The sequence below is a fragment of the Humulus lupulus genome, chromosome 3, assembly GCF_963169125.1.
Source record: "Humulus lupulus chromosome 3, drHumLupu1.1, whole genome shotgun sequence".
NCBI lineage: Eukaryota > Viridiplantae > Streptophyta > Magnoliopsida > Rosales > Cannabaceae > Humulus > Humulus lupulus.
Genome location: NC_084795.1, coordinates 234,159,436 through 234,179,670, shown reverse-complemented (window position 1 = coordinate 234,179,670; position 20,235 = coordinate 234,159,436). Strand labels below are relative to the sequence as shown.

At 30.2% G+C, this 20,235-nt stretch overlaps 1 protein-coding gene across 1 annotated transcript; it reads left to right on the top strand.

Moving 5' to 3' along the window:
* The first annotated feature begins 16,497 nt into the window (after positions 1-16,497).
* Positions 16,498-17,843, top strand: LOC133825466 (AT-rich interactive domain-containing protein 4-like). The gene is made up of 5 exons (XM_062258400.1): positions 16,498-16,616; positions 16,782-17,015; positions 17,221-17,358; positions 17,443-17,541; positions 17,775-17,843. The coding sequence occupies exons 2-5, from the start codon at positions 16,788-16,790 to the stop codon at positions 17,841-17,843; spliced, it is 534 nt and encodes a 177-aa protein (XP_062114384.1). The 5' UTR covers positions 16,498-16,616; positions 16,782-16,787.
* Positions 17,844-20,235: the final 2,392 nt, after the last annotated feature.

Below are 20,235 nucleotides of genomic sequence, written 5' to 3'. Positions count from 1 at the left end.
GCTTTGAGAACTTTTTTACTGCGAAAGATTGATAATCTTGCAAAATGTGATAAGTGCCAAATAACAATGATATCAACTTGGGCAACTAAATTATACTTGGACAAGGTTTTATTCCCCACACCCCTTTCTTTTTTTCCTTTTTATTTGGTGTGTGTGTGCGCGTATAAAGTTTGGATTTAAGAACTCTGATTTCTCTCTTTATTTTTTGTCTTGCTGCCTAGATGGGTTACATATTTTTTATCCAAAATGAGATATTATAAAAAAAAAATTGCATAATGTCTAAAAGAAGGAAGCAGAAATTTCCCCAAAAGAAAAAGGATTCTAACACAAACAAACCAATAGTACAACTCAGCATAAAAAAACTAACTTATCTGATAGATATGAGTTCCAACTTTGTGAACACAGAATTATACATATTCGCATTTATGGCAGAACATTTTGATTTTACTTTCCTAGATATTTTATTACTATTTGTTGTTGTTTCAGATAAATTTCAAACTTGATCATTCCATTTCAGATAAATCGTCTACTCTTGGAAGATGGCACTGCTTTGGATAACCATAGTTCAGAGTACTGATCAATAATAAAAGAGTTATGTGCTTTTCTAAGTGACTGCAAGGATGTGTTGGATAAGGCAACTACAATGAAACTTTTAGAGAGGTAACTATTGACAGGATCCTCTGTAAGTTAATCACATTTTTCATAAAAGTATCAAAGCAATAGTTAATTCTTTTCTGTTTTAGTTTAGATGGAAGTTTTGGTTAGTATTTTAGTCGTTTTTATCCGTGGATGCTTACCTCTAACATGACAGGTGTTACGACAGTATGTGTCACTTTTTTTAAACATTAATAATAGTTGTGCATAAGCAGAGACTGTAATTAACTTCTTCTTTTTTTAATTATTTTTTTCATAATCACGTGATCTTTTTTATGTTCTTATTTAGATGAAAGAACACTAAAATTAATTATTTAGCAATATGTTGCAGTTATGGCCGGGTTGAAGAGTTGGTGTTTTTTGCCAGTTTAAAGGAGTAGTATGAAATTGTAATTCATCATTACATACAGGTGCTTCATCATTCCTTTATGTTCCGCATTTCATTTTTGTGATTTTTGTCATCATAAATCGCATTTACTAATGTTTTATACTAGTTCTGTACTTTAATCCATACATACACATACACACTTAGTATTGACATCTTCCTCCTTTATTTTTGTTTTCTTTTTTTCTCTTCCAAGTAAATTTATCATCACTTGAAATCTATAAAATATGTTTATGTTCACTTTACGGCTGAGATATACATGATTATGTTTTTTTTTTCTTTTCCGTATAGGACTTACTACTTGTTAAACTTTAAAACTATTAGAACTATCGTTCTTTTCTATTGAACTTTCCAGTTCAATTCTATATCCTAGGCCAATTTTTTTAAGTTGACAAGTATTTAATTTTATTTTACCGTATGGATTCTATCATTAGCAAGGAGAAGCAAAGAAAGCATTGGAAGTGCTTCAGAAACCATCTGTTTCTTTAGATCTCAGGTATAGATATCCAAGAATTTCAATTAAAATTGATTTTTACCCTAGATTGTTTAATTCGCTAAAATCTTTGTAACACTTGATTAGAAACAACCAAATATATTAATAAAGGACCCTAAATATAAATTACTTATAGAACTAGTTCTCGGAGTAAGCCTAAAACAAAAATAAAAAGCAGCCCAACAATTGGAAAAACCACTATGAACAAAGTTCATCCAACTAGAAATACTGCAGTTAGACCTAGTGTTGAAGATCAACCAAAGTCACAATTTTCACAGCTCCGAAGTAGGAAACTTAGCTATTTTAAGTTTTTTGATGCTATATTTGCTGTTTTGAGTTTACTTTGATGGATTTTATATTTTGATTTAAGGATTTGCTTTGAACATTTGGTTGTGGACCTTTAATTTTGAAGTAATCTTTAAACATTGTAGTGAATTTGCTATTTTGACTTTATTTGAATTTGCACCGCCAGGTAGTAATTCTCATTTAGTAAAGGAGTTGAGACTACAAATTAAAGAGGTGGAACGAGCACTTTGTGAGCGTACAAAGGATTCAGAGTTGTCCAGGAGGTATATAATTTTGTTTTATTTTTTAATTGTTTTATGTCATAGTGAGTTCCAGAGATTCATTTCAATCTAAAACCCGTGATATTGCAGTGCTTTGCAGAAAATGAGACACATGGAAACTTCATTGTCTAAAGCCAGTGCGGTGTACCCTGATTGCTCTGCCATGGCTGCTAAGCTCCGTGCTATGGCTCACACAACCGAAGAGCAAGTTCGGTCGCAAAAGAAGCAAGCAGCATATCTTGTCCATATTGCTACACGAACTACCTCGAAAAGGCTCCATTGTCTTGCTATGCGCCTTACTGCCAAATGCTTTGCTTTGGAGCCAGAAGAGAGGTAGCTTCCCAAGCAACAGAAGCTAAAATTTTTGCATGATCCAAACCTTCATCATTATGTTGTCTTCTCTGATAATATTCTGGCATGTACAGTGGTTGTCAGCTCCACTGTTTCTGCAGCAGCGGTAATTTGAATTCCTACTATTCTTCTATGTTTCCTTTCCCAATAATGCAGATTTTAAGCAATGGTAAAAAAATGTTGCGACGGCTTCTTGGCTTTTATTTCATTCTACACTTGTAACTACTGATTCTGGATTCCATGATATTGTTGGTATGAAATAGATATATCAGACCTTGATCGTTGTTTCTTGTCATAAAATTGTGCAGGAACCAAAGAAAATTGTTTTCCATGTGGTGACTGATTCGCTCAATTTCCCTGAAATCTCAATGTGGTTCATATTGATCCCTCCAGGCAAAGCCACAATCTAAATCCAGAGCATAAACAATTTTGGGTGGTTGTTCACCAAGTATAATAATCCAATATTGAAGCAAGAGTCCAGTGATTCCAAATTTACTTTTCAACTTAACCACCTTCGTTTCTATCTGCCCAAGATCTTCCCTACACTGAATAAGGTAGTAGTCTTTGACCATGATGTGGTGGTGCTAAGAGACCTAACTGGGTTGTGGTGTCTTGACATGTAGGGACAATGATGATTCATAGCAGAAAAATTTTACAGCCTATTTTTCTTGCCTTAGGAACTTCACTTGTTCACTTTATTCTTTTTATTATAATGATTCTTTATGTTACTTTGTATTTTATATCTTTATTTATCAGATATTTTTTGCTAAAAGGTCTCACTATCAATCAATACCTCATTTCCACCATAAAACAGATATTAATACTTCCATTCTTACTCATTCTATGGCTTTATTTCCTAATATGCTGCTTGTGTTTCTCAACACCAATATTTCTCATCCAGGGATTGTAGAAAAAATGCCTCTAAGAAATTTCATTCACTATATATATATATATATGTTCATGTTTATGTGTGCTTGTAATTTCTAATTTTATTAGGTTTCTGCTTGTGTAGCGCCTTATTACACTGAAACTTTGGTTGATGGGACTAAGTTCAATTCCAGCCATTATAGAGGATTCCTTTCAAGTTTAAGCTTGGCCAAGGTATTAATTATCAACTAGTGTTTGTGGTATTGTATTTTTTTTTTCTTTTAACTTATAAGTATAAAATTTTATTATGTAAACTACTTTATATAATACCGAAAAAGTATTATTATAAAGTATACTATAATTTATAAAGACAGGTTAAACATTCAAGTATTCCATGCCAATCTGATTCATTTTGTTTATGAATGACCTAAAATTTTTCCTAAAATATAGCTGCTTATTTGAATATTTGTGGAAAGGGATAATGCTGCTTATTTGATACAATGAAAAGACCACATTCTGAATCTCTTTGTAAGCTCTTAACAAACTTTTCTTAAGCTATTTTTGCAGCTGATGTTACTGATTAAGGTTCACTAATTGATTATCATATCTTGTATCAAGAAATACTGCAATAAACTTAAATTCGACCATTATGTAGTTATGTGTAATAAGGATTTAAGTTTGATTTCTCTAGTTTGGTAAGTTTTACCATTAGTTATGTGTAATATGGTTCAAATGGGCAGGTTTAATTGTTGTATATCTTTTGCTCTTTTCAATCAACTTACTATCAAATTATGCTCTGTTTTATAGAGTGATAGTAGAAAGACTATCTTTTTTGCTACTTTTAAAAGTTGTTATATTAATGAATAATTGATTAACTTATTATACTCTGCATATGGCTTTATTTATAGAGTGGTAGTTGAAAGACTATCATTTTTTTTTTACTTTCGTTCATATATTTTTTCTTTATTTTAAATAAGACATGCTAACATTTTCTTGTGCAATAGTGACAACTTCTTTTATTCATACATTTTTCTTTTTTGGGAGTTTCCAACTTTCATGTTTCAGTCACTACACATTGTATGTATGTATGTACGTGTGTATATGGTTTATCTCTGTTTTCTTTAGATTGACTTTTAGTCATTTTATTCCGCTCTCATTTTGCTCATATTTTGTGGAAAAAGTTTGTAATTATTATGTATTAAGAATATTAGTATTAGTAATATTATTATTATTGTTATTACTTATTGCTATGACAGAAGAAAAAAAAAAGAGAGAGTTTATAAAAGAAAATAATATACTTGTTAACTAGTAGTTTTTATTTAGTGGTTTATAGTAATACCCAGAATCTCATACTTGACCTTAACAGGTATTTTGTGTTTGTCATTTGACTAACTTTGATGATCTTGAGTACTTATTATATAGATATTTATTTTCTTTTGACAATTATGTAATTTGATTTTGGGGCCAAAGTAGAAGAAATCAAGGTGAATCGAGCCTGTGTTCTGGTAAAGATGACCCAATTTTGAGTTATGAAACTGGTTTGTTTTTAGATATGTGCCACTTTTTGGTTCCAAATTCAATTATTAACAACATCATTTATCTTAAATTCTATATAATCTCATTGCCAATGCTAGTCTACTAACAATATAAGACTTTGATTTCGGAGCAAAATAGGTCAACTATACTGTCTTTACATAATCAAATCAAGCATGTTTCATGCTGATTTTCTTTAAGGGAACCGTACATGGAAAAGGTACCCAACTGAGGGGCCTTTTTTCCACACCAAGCCATTTGCAAATGATTCCAAAACAAAGTAAGAAAAACCTATATAATATTAGCTTTTTGTTTGGTTGTTTATTCTAGGTGTCAATATCTCTATTTGTTTGCACCACATATAGTGCCCATACACGGCTTTCAGTACATATTAAAGATAAATTTCATGAGCTAACAAAGTGCATACATGAGACCTATTAAGTAACTCTTCACCATTATCAGAAAAATTAAGTTGCCTATTTTATATGGTCTTTTTGTTATTTTTGTTCCCTCTTGAGAAAATTAGTTCTTGCTTAATTAATTGCTTTTACAGTATACCATAACACAAAAAGTGACCCAATATATATAATTAAAGGATGTTAACGTGATGCCAATTTATTGTACTTAAATTCTGGATATAATTTTTATGTAATAATAAAGAAGAAGAAAAAATACACTCACACACACATCACCAGTTTGTTAAGCTTTTCTTAAGATTTTTGGTCTTATTGTGAGAATAATATATATTTTTGTACGTAATTATTTTTTTATACATATATAGAAGACCTTAATTTGATCACACAAAATAACAATAAACTTTTATGTTAACGTTTCATTTTCACTTTTGGTCACTGAGTGAGTAGTGTTACTTTGACTATTTTTTACTGTCATTTCTTTGTTGTTCAGTTTTGACCCAAAATAAAATAACAGAGTTACATATGGGTTTTTCTCCGTATTAGGCCATTTGTAATTTTTGGAGTTATATTTGTATCTATCTATCTATTTCATATTCAGCTCAGGTAATTATATCTTATTCTTCTTCTTCTTTTAGTGGTTTAAAAAATTAATGTTTTGTTTATTGTCTTATTAATTGGGTGTTAAAAGACAGGTTAATTAAGAAATGTGTCATGATGTATCATTGTTTATTGGTTTAACATTGTTTTTTGTATTTATTTTAAGAGGGAATGTTTCTCTGCTTTGTCCCAATATCTTCATATTCATGTTTAGTTTTGGTATTTGGGAATTTCAGCTATGCTAATGAAATATAAACACGCATAGAGATATGGAGTTTTGTTTTGCATAAGTCATTCATGATGCCTTTTATATTGAACTGTGGTCCATTCTGTTTCAGAAATATGTTTATTCTTTGTTGGTTGTTTCCTTTCATCTTCTACTTAAATTTATTCTTTGAACTTGGAGATAGAGGAGAAAATCAACAGTAAGAATCTTATTAATTGCTTTTTTGACACCTTATTTTAAGACATAAGAAATCTTACTAAACAATGAGACTAATATAGCTAAATGTTGTCTAACATTAAATTTTCATGAAGTTTAATTTTAAAAGAAAATCAAATTTTAAGTTGCTATGTTTCTTGGTAAAATTTCTTTACATATTGTTACTGATGAGCTTTATCACCAACTAATTTATTTTCTCATTTGTCTGAGAGATGAACAGGTGCCAAAAAAATATATCGAAAAACTCTTTGACTATAGTATTAATCCTTCTAAATTTGGGCTTGTTTTCCCTCATTTTGTTTTATAATTCTTTTGGCTGCTCCTTCTCATGATTAATTCAGTATTGATTATATTTTTTAGCTCATTACAAGTGTTGAATCACAAATATTCAACACTTGCATATATTTGGATAAAGTTTAGTTCATTCATTCTCTATTCTCTCTGATGAATGTGGTGCTATTTGGAGAGACCAGTGATAAGGAACACAGCATAATGAAAATTTCATCTGTTTGCCATAATGGAGTTGTATTGTATTGTATTGTATTTATTTGGTTTTGATTCATGTTAGGGTGATTGGTGCAGGATAATTGGCCTTCTGTGATGTTTGCAAAGGCAGGAGGGGTGGTACTTAGCCTTGGAAATCTCTCAACTCAGTATGCTTGGGCTTTTGTTGGCTTAGGAGTCACAGAAGAGCATAACAGTTGTTATAGGTCCTTTCTTTCGTTCTCTCTCTCTCTCTCTCTCTGACCATTTCTAAATGTTGATGTTTGTTTGTGTTACTCTTATGGATACTGAATTTTTTGCTTCTGTTGCGATCTTTAATGGTGACAGGAACAACCTTGAATTACTTTTTAGACAATAGAATTAATAAAGTTGAGATCCTTTTCCCTGGCGTTGGCTGCCTCTTGGTTGCAGTTTTCCTTGCTTCTACTGTCCACTCATCTAATGCAGCTGATAATAAAGAAAAGCTTGAAGGTTTTTCATCAAAAGAAGGGTATGTTTCGTTCATTAAATGTTAATATTATCTAAGAATTATCTTGTTTTTATTCATTTCTAAAAAGAATATCATCAAGCTTGTTAAGTGATGCAATTTTTACATAAATTGTTTTGTTTGATGATGCACTTAAGGATAATGAGAATGAGCAGAAAGCTAGCTGTACCACTATAGATGGCACTGTAAAAGACAATAATTTTCAGTATGGAAAATCAATTAAAATTCTCACATTGTGAATTCATTATTTTGTATGTGGTGTCCTCTCTTGGAAATAATTTCCATAACAATTTTCTTGAAGTAATTTGTGATGCTAGATAATAACAATAAAATATTTCTTTGTTTATTTTGTAGATGTGACAAGCGAAATAGAAAAGGATACTTAATTTTGAAGGATTTGTGTTGGGCAGCTGTAGAATATCTTGTGCTGAAAGTTGTAACTTTTCAATATGTTGAATATTTAAGACTACTTGAATACTTAAAGAACATTTTGTTGTTGATGACAATGTTGAATGTTTTAAACTAATTTGTGGATTGTTAATACAATGTTGAATGTTTTTACTTTTTGTTATTTGAAAATCAAGTTCATTTGATGATGCTAGTATATATTAGAAAGCTAATTTTAATTATATAAATAAAAAATAAAAATATAATATAATAAATTAGTGTTATATAAATGAATATATAATGAGAATTTAAGCTTATCTAAATATTAAAATAATACGAAAAATGTGTTATAATATCTATTACAATAATACTTTTTATAAGTAAAGAATTTTGTTATGCAAACTTCATTATATAACACAAAAAATGTGTTATACTAAAGTGTAGTATAACATAAAAAATGTGTTATACTAAAGTGTAGTATAACACAAATTTATAAGTATTGAAATGTGTTATATAATCGACTATAAATAATATAATTAAACACTTATCTATTTATTAAAATAACACAGAAAGTGTGTTATCGTTGACAGTATAATAACACATTTGTATAACAATGATAAAGTGTTATGTAAAGTAGCTTGACCTACGATAACATATTCGGTCTTAACACGTCAAAAAGTGTTATGGTATGTTTTGATAACACATTTTTGGTCTTATTGAAAGCATTTTTTTCTTGTAGTGCTAGATACTAGATTAAGGTACCCACTCTTAATCTGACAAGAAGAACTCTCTCAATAATACAAATGATATTAAAAAATAAGAAGTGAAAGAGCTAAAGTCTTCTTTTCCAAACAAGGAAATATATATTTTATTTAAAGGAAATATTTTTATAAATAAAAATAATCTATTTAGCTCGAAAGATCCTTGTATGATCAAATTTCCAAAGGAAACAATCACAAGCAAGTTTGACAATGTAATTATTTAGAAAAAAAATTTCTTTATTACAAAAAAGGAAACTACATTTTTTGAATCTTTCTTTACACAGCCACTCATTACCACGAAATTTGTCAATAAAAAATATCACAAAATATTATTTAATCAGTTGATAAAAAGTCTCAAAGTCTAAAAAAGGAAAAGTATATTTTATTTAAATAAAAATCTTCTTATAAATAAAATAATCTTTTCTCAGTGAGTATCAAAATATATGGGCAAAATATCAACATATATGGACGAAATTTCAAGTCTAAAAATTACCATAAAGAGATATGATGATTTCTAGAGAAGTAAGACTTAAGAAAACAAATCTGGAAAAAATAAGTTGTCGCGACGTAATGTCGGGACAACTACTTCAAACTTGTCAAAAAAAGACTTTGCTTTTAAAAAAATATAGTCTATTTAAGATAGCCAATTTAGGATTTTACAAAATTCACAAATTATACATACACACAAATTTGTACAAAAAAATAATACAATACCATTTCAAGTTTAATGTATATATAACTTTATTATCACATTTTATTAAAAAATTGATTATATAATATAATATATATGAAATAATGAAAATAAAATAAAAATTTCGTAAATATAAATAAGGGGACATAATGTAATTAATATAAGAATCACATATTTTAATAATATACAAATGATATAATAATGTAAATAATGGAATTGAATGATTTTTCCACCCAATTTTGATTTTTCAGTGTAATAACAATTCCATCAAAATGTATAATGAAAAATCCTTGGGAAAACCCTATCCTATTTAAATTTATCAACCAAACAATGGAATGGAATGAAACTCCATTCCAATCCATTCCCTCAAACCAAACACTAACTAATTTTGAATTATGACACGTGTCGTAAGCATACTGCATGAACGAGAGTACATGTTGGAGTATAAATATGGGATGTCATGAGGATCAACGAGTCCTCACAACGTAGGTGTAGGATAAACATAACGTATATAATACTTGAATGAACGCAATATGATAAATACAATATTTATATCTTCTAAATTAAAGATACTCAAATATTATAATTATAAATAACACAATATAAATAATTATAATATAAATAACAATATTATAATTATAAATAGCACAATATAAATAACTATAATATAAATAACAATATTATAATTATAAATAACACAATATAAATAACTATAATATAAATGACAATATTATAATTATAAATAACACAATATAAATAACTATAATATAAATAATAATATTATAATTATAAATGGCACAATATAAATAACTATAATATAAATGACAATAATATAATTATAAATAACACAATATAAATGACAATTATAATTAATTTAGACAAATTATAATGAACAAAATAAAAAAAAATCGAGGCATCTGTAACACACGGTTTCTTTAAAACAAATTCGCCGCCTCCAAGAGGTTTCAACGTCTATCTCCCAGGATACAACGGTGAACGACAAGTAACTCAATTACTTCGTCGAACCAAATATGCATGAACTCTATCACACGACAAAAGATCTAAGAACTCTAAAGAGTAAAAAGGAAAAAATATACTGAAAAAATATATATATTAATCTTCAAAGGAAGACATATACATATATTTAGTATTTTGGTGTAATTGAAACTAAGACCACTAAGGCTTATTTATAACTTCTATCTAATGCAAATTTTCATTCATAAACATTGTGGGACAACAACAAAAATACTATTCATTACTGTTTTTTTTTCTAACAATCCCCCACATGAATGAAAACTGACACAAGAATAACCAACAGATGGTTTAGACCCTGGTGATAGAGTTCAACGTTTGAAACCTGCATAGGATAGGTAGGTGTTACCATTTGAACGTCTCTATTGTGTGTGATCGTGATGCTCGGTTTACATCATCGTTCTAGGAGAGTCTGCAGAGATTAATGGGAACTCGGTTAAAGTTTGGTACAACTTATCTACCAGAAATGGATGGTCAGACCGAGAGAACAAATCAAATCTTAGAAGATATGCTCAGAGCATGTGTCATTGACTTTCAAGGATCTTGGAGTAGATATTTGCCACTGATGGCACTACTACAAAATTGTACTTAGATGACATGCATGAGATGACGTTTGTAGTAGAACTGTCGTGTCATGTTAAAAATATACATGACACAACAGCCGCTCACAAACTGTTGTGCCATGCATATTAAAACTCACATGAAGCAACAGTTCTAATGAGACCGTTGTAACATGCATATTTTTAACATGAGACAACATTTCTACTTAAACTGTTGTCTAATGCAATACAAATTTTCTAATCAACAAGTACTAATTTAATTTGTAGTTTTTTAATATAATTTAATATATTTTATGTAAATATATTAATAAAAAAGTATTAATTAATAATTTGCAACACACAATAGCTACTAGTTAAAAAATGAGTTATTTAAATAATTGTTTAAATTTTTAATACTTTTTTGTAATATTAATTGCTAATTGAATTACTTATTATATATTTAATAAAAGAAGATTTCTTTTATTAAAAATTCATTAACGATGGTGTTGTTTGGTAACATTTAAAAAAATAATTTTTCATTTAATTAATTAAAAATTTGACAATTAAACATAGCACGAATGTCATAGTGTGCCACTTTAGAACTAATTGTCAAGCCTCTAAATGATAGATCAATGGTGTGTTCTTGCTCTTGGTGATCAAGATCCCTTACTGTACCTACAGAAATTAACGGCTCTATTAAAGTGGGTACCTACAAAAACTGATGGAACTTGATATTGAGTACTTTTCCCGCTAAAAAAATAATTGGGTACTAAATCGCAAGAAATCCAAAACATTGAGTACTTTTGCCACCAATTTCCCTTATACTAGTTTTGAGACTATAAAGAGATATTTCCCTCTTAATTTATATTATCATTTATTGGAATAAATAATAATATATATCCAATTGGATGGAAGGTTTATCCTAAAATTTGTGAGATTTAAAATAAATTATGATTTAATTATAATATTTGGGATTAAAAGAAAGAATTTTGATTAGTCAAGATTATTGGATTAAATGTTATTTAATTATAATTGGGGTTTTTAAAAATGAAATGAATTTAGTAAAGGATTTAATAGAGATGATTTTTGAAATTTGGGGCCAAAAGGAAATTACAGAAATTGATTTTAAAAAATATATATTTAAAAAATAACTAAATTATGTAAGTATATTTATAAAAATATTTATTAATTAAGAACTTTTAAAACTTGATATTTTCTTTTATTTTTGTAATATTATATACCTTTGTATTTATACGTTTATATAATAATTTATATGTTTAAATTCAAATTATGATAGAAACAATAATAATTTAATTTGTAACATATTTATAAAGTTAGAATTAATTAAAAAGAGTAGTGATATATGCACCCAAAATATACACCCAAACATTACACACAGTGACGTGTCACTGGTTTTTAAAACAGTGGGTCCCAATTTTAATAAATGTGATTGGCTAGACTAAACTGCCATATCACTGTGTGTAATGTTTGAGTGTATATTTTAGGTGCACATATCATTACTCAATTAAAAATGAGTTATTTTATTAAAAAAAAAGCAAAATATTACATATAATATTACATTAAAACCAAAGGATACGACATTTTATAAGTCCAAAACATAGAAAGATTTTTAAGCGGCAAATGAAAGTAATTAGGCGCCAAATAAAAGTGAGAAAATAAAAAATAAATGAAAAAAAAACTGAATCCTTTGTAACGTCCTACGTTTTTGGGTACCTTTAAACGACTCGAGTCGGGATTTTTCCCCCGGGTTAAGAATATTATTTTAAATAATATCATATTTTGTTTGTAAGTATTCCATGAGCTATTGCTAGCCAAAATATGAATTTTGTGACTTTAAAAGTCAAGATAAGACTTTCGGTCCTGGACTGACACAAAATCCCTGATCGGGTAAAAATCTCGGAAAATAAAATGAAAAAAATCATGGCAATTATATTTTGGGCATAAAATACATTCATAAAAGTTAAATTTTGGTCCAAAATAATAAACCTAAAAGAAAATGGAAATTTTAGGGCATTTTGTGTTAAATGCCTAATTTTACCGAAATGGGGAATTATATTCCATGAATGGACTTTAGCTTAAATTTTATTATGTGATTAATTAAATTAAATGTGAGAGACATTTAATTTAATTAATTAATGTTAAGTTTGGTGATTAAAACTTAATAAGAGTGAAAAAGGTGTCAAAAGCCAATTTGGACTTTTCTTCTTATGAAACATTAATAACCTTTATAAAAAAAAAATTGAAATGATCATATATATAGCAAGGGTTGGCCGGCCATGTGGTATTTTAGAGTGGTGTGAACCCAATTTTATAAAGATTAAATCCCATTTAATGAAGAAGTCAAGTGGGCAAGTGGGTAGAAAAGCACTCAAGTACTTTGTGATATTTTGAAGAGTTTTGTGAGCAATTCCCACACTAAGAACCGATCACTCTCCCTCTCTCATTCACTCATCTGATTTTTTGAGGACCTCTCAAAGTGTTCCCTCAATATTCAACCTCAAGAACACCAAGGAAAACTTGGAGGCTAAGTCTTGGTGTAGGAAGTATTTTTCCCTAAGGTAAAGCTTCACTAATCTAGGCTTTTGTAAAGTTTTAAGCATAGAGTTTCAAATAGCTAATTAACTATGTTGTTGGGGGAAGTTGGTTAGGGTATTTGAAATGTTTTGGAGGAGCCAAAGCTAATAGGAAGGTCCAAACCTTAAGCAAGAACACCAAAGAGGTAAAAAGTTTACTTTTGATGATTTTGTTGTAGGGTTTTTAGTTTTAAGCATTATTTTGTATATCTAATGCTTAAATTTTCTTGTTGGTGATGTAATAAGGTTATGGTAGTTGTTTAATAATTTTTATGATGCATGTGTATTGATTTTTGAAAATGGGAACCAAAACCCCCAAGGGTTTTGTAGGATACCCTAAAACAAAACATGTTTTGAGCTGTGACTTCCAAGGGGGCAAGCAGCCACTGTATATTGTTTTTATAAAATTAAATGGTACTGTGATGTTGTTGAGATTGAGTACATAAAATTGAGCTTTTGAAACACTAAAAAATGTTTAGAAATGAGTAAGTTATGCTATTTCAAAGTTTAGGTAAAAAACTGTTTTTTCGTATTCTTATTTTCGGAACCAAGTTTGGACAGCCACTGTATAGGGCAAATGAACCCAGTTTTTTCTAAAATTTTGTGGACATATTTCTGGCATAACCTATTATTCCACTGTAAAATGTGGTAAGAAAATATTGAACGGTTTGAAAGTTATTAACTGTCAAAGTTTGGAAAAAAATAAGGACTTGAAAATAAGGTCATTTTTACCTCATTGTTGGAAAATGATTTCACCAATAAAAAATGCTCATTTTGACCTAAGATTTTACAAAGACCTAAATGGCATAACAAAAATGGAATTGGGGAATTTTTGTAACAATTGGGTAAGTAAATTTCAAGTTATGAACTAACGAAGTATGTAGTTAAAAATGTGAAAAATATGTTTTTCACACTTAGTGTAAAAATGAGATTTTGGAACATAAGGTAAAAAGTAAAATTTTGTTTATTTCAAGATATAAATTGGTAAGTCTTGAAATCATATTTTCACTAAAATTACCCCTTTGAGTTTAAATGAATTATTTTTATTAAAGAGTTTTTATTCTTTCTAAAAATAAGAGATTTAATTTATTAATAGTTAATAAATTAAAAGAGGGTTTAAAACCCTATATTTTGATAAAATAATTAAATGAATTATTTTTCTAGTAAGTAAAAATTGATTAATTGCTTTTGGAAAATTAATTAGTCAAGATGAGAAATTTATAACGGTTTTCCTAATTAAGACAAATTAGGCAATTTTCTTAAATCGGTTTTTAGATATTAAAACCTTAAGAAAACTAAAAGGAAAATTTAAAGAGTTTATTTTCTTTAAAAATAATTAAGGAATTTATTTGTATTTTCTGGATATAATACCGGCTAAAATCTTACATATTTTGACCGACTAGTCGAAAGTGCGGGTTAATAGCGATACCTTGAAAGAATAAGATTTTTAGCGGGTTGTGGGGAAATACCATTGTGATACCCGAGCCTAGGTATCGAGACCTTAGGATAGGTCTCCCCAAGACTTAGGGTTTAGTCTCGAATATTTTGTATGACTTTCCTTAATAGGTGTAAAACCAAATAAGGATTATAAATCCTTACAAATGACTTTTATTAAAATGACCAAACTGCCCAAAATAATAATAATGAATTATGAGTGCCATAATTAATCCGAGTATATTGTATGGATAACTACAGTATTGGCTAAGCGTAATTGGACTGAACGTTGGAGGGTGAAAACCTGCTGAGCGCTAAGGACTCCAAGTAAGTCAACTTATATTGTATGGCTGCAACATGAAATGATTATTGTCTTGTATGTTAGTATAGGGATACATGCATATATATAGGCTGTCATAGAAAGTTGCTTAGAGACGTTAGTCTAGTGAGTGCTGATTTAGAAAATATGAACGGTAGAAGTCCGTCATATCCTAGACGGTTGATCCCCGTCACACTGCTTGATTTTATTTATGTCCGGTTCATTACCGCGACGGGTGGCCATGAGATGAGGATAAGCTGGTTAAACCTAGGGGCGCCAAGATAAATGGGACCTAGGGGCCCTCATGCTTACTTAATCATTGGACGGTTAGAATCCGAGCAAGTGCTCTGATAAGTTATTCCCGGATAGCAGTCGTGAATATTGGCCATTCAGTGAGAGTGCCTAGAGATACTAGGGGTTGCCAAGATTGAGTGAGGCTGAACACCCTAGGGGAAACTGCTCACCAGCACCACTGATTAACATAGAAGTCTCCGTAAAACCGTGTAAATTGGATTACACTCTTGGATAAGTAGCGATGCCCTAGGTAACACGATAGTTACCCTTGATGAGAATATTTATTGGCTAGATCTTAGTGTAGAGACTCAGTTCTCTTTTACAGATTAGCAATTATGTTGGAGGGCGCGTTATGCATGAATTGTTGGAAATTGTCGAGCGTTGGTCTCGAATTATGTTGTGATATAATATATCTGCTTGCTCTGGGATTTTCTGAGTGCAGGGATATATTTGTTGATAAGATATAGTTGTGATATGATATATCTGCTTGCTCTGGGATTTTCTGAGTGCAGGGATATAATTGTTGATAAGATATAGTTGTGATATAATATATCTGCTTGTTCTGGGATTTTTCTGAGTGCAGGATTTTTATCTAGATATGAATTAAATTATCCTTGGTTATCAGGCATAACCATAAGTTTGCCAAGACGCTTTAGCGTTCTTGAAATTGATTGTGTAGGGTCCGGATGGGTCCGGATCCCTATTTCTCTAGGTGCTTTGTTTGAAAGTTGATCTTACTAAGCGTTTTCACTTACCTAGTTGTTTCATGTTGTAGGTAAGTGCAAGGGCAAGGCAGAGCAGTGAACGCTGGAGTCTTCCTTGCAAATGTACATGTGGACCGACCTTTTGGGAAGCCTTTTTTATTTTTGGAAATGTTGTGTAATTTTCCTAAACTAGGCTCACTCTAATCTTTATAAAACATGTTTGTAACTAAATGTTAAGTATGGTCATACGACTTTTTGAAAAGTTTTTTTTTTCTATGGGTTTTTGAGACATTTTGTTAAATGAAAATATTTATATTTCCGCATTATCGAGTCTTGAAAATCTGGGTCGTTACATCCTTAATCTCTCAAATTTGAATCCCTAATCTCTCTCTATCACATTCGCGCTCTCTCTCTCTCTCTCTCTCTCTCTCTCTCTCTCTCTCTATACTGAAATCCAACTGTAGAACACCATAAGCAGGCCTACTGAAGTCTTTAGTTTCTTGCCACTCTCTTCCGTTGAGCCGTTGAAGCACACACGACCACGACACTGCCGAAGCAAGAACCAGGTAACCCCGCTGGTATATTTATATTTTTTCTTTTCAGATTTCAAATTAATATCAAGAAAACGTTTTGAACATAATCAGTATGTATATATTTGTTAATGTTGGGATTGTTTTAGATTGAGAGAACACAGAGAAAAATGACAAAATATATTTGTTCATGTTCGTCAGCCAAAAATGGCACCCTTTTCAGGAACTTCTGAGGCAGATTGGCATGATGGAAGCCAAGTTAAGGCAAACATTCCAATTGCTCCCCCCACTAAGCTCAACATAGTAGGATTAACTCTTGCCACTCAGCATAAATCATTCTCAAGCTCATCACAGGCTAAGCAAATTATTTCCTTGAATCCTTTGCCTTTGAAGAAACATGGCTATGGTAGAAGCCCAATACATGCTTGTTCAGAGGTTAGTTATGTTCTGCTCAGAGTTTGAATTGAGTTTCTGGTATTTAAAATATGGGCAACAACAAGCTTGGGAGTCAACTTCTATTACTGTACAAGTATATGGTTTTCATTTTATTATTAATGAATTAATTTACATACCCGACTTTTTCTCCAGTGGTATGTGTTTGGTTATCTTGTTTCTCCCATAATCACTCATTCACCTGCAGGAGGAGTTTTTGAAGGATGTGATGCAGTTACTAATGCTTCGAGGACATACCCAACTTATCCCTCAAAGTGTGATTGCTGAGTTTCCGGATGCCATACTTAATGGAAAGCGTGTTGACCTCTGCAATCTGTACAAAGAGGTTAGCTCTTTTTCTTGGGCTTCGACTTGTTTCATTCGTGTAGGAACTATTGAATTGATTTTTTTTGGTACTGATGCCTTTCAGGTGGTTACCAGAGGTGGCTTTCATGTTGGTAATGGCATAAACTGGAAAGGAAAGATCTTCTCTAAGATGCGCAATTATACCATGACCAATAGAGTGACTGTATGTACAGGACTCTTTGATATAATACCACTTTAGTTATCTTATGACAATAAGGATAACCAAAAGAAGTGTGATTATGGCCTTGGAAGAGGTGATATTTAGATTATAAAATATGCATTAGAGAGATTATGGGAAACATTTATAATGTGGGCAAGAATGAAAAGATTATTTAATTGCAATAAATTTGAATCTGGACAAGGAATCTCCTCTAACTATCACCATTGTTATTGCAGGGTGTAGGAAATACACTGAAAAGACATTATGAAACTTACCTACTTGAATATGAATTGGCTCATGATTGATCAAAATACTAGAGAAATTAATTAATGTAATACAACATATAATTACATATATATATTTCTTGATGTTAAGCTGTTCTAAGAAAAAGAACGCACATGGAAAAATTGATTCACTCAGAATATTAAGTGGGGTTAACATCACATGCTACCACATTCTGTTTGTGCATACCAGCTGTTTGTTTAATTATTTTTCTTTAGTATGAGTGCATATAATTTTTATTATTAGTTCTAACACCCATTACAGAATCTTGGTTTCAGGTCACAACCTTAGAAGCCCAGCTGCTGAAAGTCTTTCGTCTCTGTGAGGTATAGCTTTTTTTTTTTTCTGATTTCAATTTAATATGAAGAAAACGTTTTGTACATAATCAATATGTGTGTGTGTATATATATATATCTATTTATTTATTCGTGTTAGAATTTTTCAGATTTCAATTTAATATGAAGAAAACGTTTTATACCAGTTGCTTGTTTTATTGTTTTTCTTTAGTTTGAGTATCATGTTACACTTTTATTCCCACCATCTCTTATTCTATGCTATAAAAAATAAAATTCATCAGTACTCTATACACACAACCTCCTTATCTCTCTGCATATTGATTTCTCATATTTTCTCTCCAAAAACCGAAACCATGGCTGAGTCAATGGTTGGGGGAGCTCTTCTCTCTGGTTTGTTGAATGTCCTCTTTGATAGGCTGGATTCATTTCCAGAGGAATGGCTGCTCCCACCATCTTTGAGATATCTTAAGATCTTTCAATGTAATAACCTCAAAGCTCTACACAACAAAGGCTTCCAACACCTCACCTTCCTTCGTCTATTAGATCTTCTTTATTTGGAAAAGCTAGAGTGCTTACCAGTAGCTAGACTGCCCCAGAGTGTTACTTATTTGTCGATAGAAGGATGCAGTCTGTTAATTCCTAGGTGCAAGGAAGGAACAGGGGAAGATTGGTCCAAAGTTCAACACATTCCTAACATACAAACCGAAGAAACAGAAAGTAATAAGAGACTCTTGGGCGCAAGGTAATTTTCCTTGTCTCCTCTACTCGACCTACTTTTTTCTTTTTCCTTACATTTATTTTAGTAAATATATTTTAATTTAAAGATTAATTCAACTAGATGGATGTTTATATTTGTTTTCTTGGATTAATTAAAGAATCTAACATAATATTAATCAAATAATAAATATTATGTATAGATAAGTAGCTAATGAAACTAAGAATTTGGTGTTTTCTTATTCTTTTGTCTAGACCGTTGTGACCTATATATTCACTTGTCACTCGCTTAGCTGATTTGTTCTTAAGTCATCCACGTGTCATTATTATTTCACACAGAGCATTTGAAACTTATGTACTTGCAATTGTACAAATAAATATATTACTTTCTTTTAATTTTGAAAAGTTATTCTTTATCACTGATTTTTTGAGTTTATATTCTCAATAATACTAACCAATATACTTGCAGAGGAGGATGGATACATCATGCGACGATAAGTGACAATTATGATTGAGTCTCAAGGATTTTAGCAAATGGAACAATTCCATCTCTCAACATTGTGGCCTAAATATATATATATATATATTTATATACAAGTGATCCTTCTTTAATTTGGTTGGTATTTCTTCCTTTGCTACTACTATAACAGAGTTATGACTTGTGACTAAGATTGGTTGTAGAACATTATTGCTTGGAATTATCTTTCTTAATTTCATAATGTTTTGTGGGTGAGAATGTGAGTGTTGTAATCTTTATGATCATTTCATTTATTGTATCTGAAAACCTATAACTTAAATGTGTTAGTGTTTCCATAGTTTTCTTTTAGAGATGCAATAATATTCTATTGTCAACATAGTTATGCTGATTTATTTTGCTATAATTCTAAAGTTTTCTAATGGCAATATTTTGTTTGTTGACACAGAGATGGCTTTGTAAACAAACCTCTTCAATTGTTTTATATATGTATATTACTATATAATACGTTTGACAAAGGAGTAATCCTTTTACTGGTTTCCCCTAAGATTTTCTTTCCTAATTTATCATCCAAGATCTAGAAATGACTGATAATTTCACATTATGAATGAGATGAGAATGTTATATATGGTTCTTTAACATAATTTTGTTATGAAAATACAGTTTTGACGAAAGTCTTTTAATTTTCATAAAGTCTTTTCTTGACCAAATAATTTTTTTTTTTGAAAAAGAGAGGTCAAAGACTATCCTCCTCTCAATAACATTGAGAGCCCTCACTTATGGCGGAGGAATACCGTGGTAACAAATATTTGGCCAATGAGAAAGGCATTATTTATGAGATGACAATATTATGATCCTTGTTGTTTAGTTTTACTTTTCTTACAAGGAAATATGACAATTATTTATTTTTGGCTTGTAGAGTATTTGGCC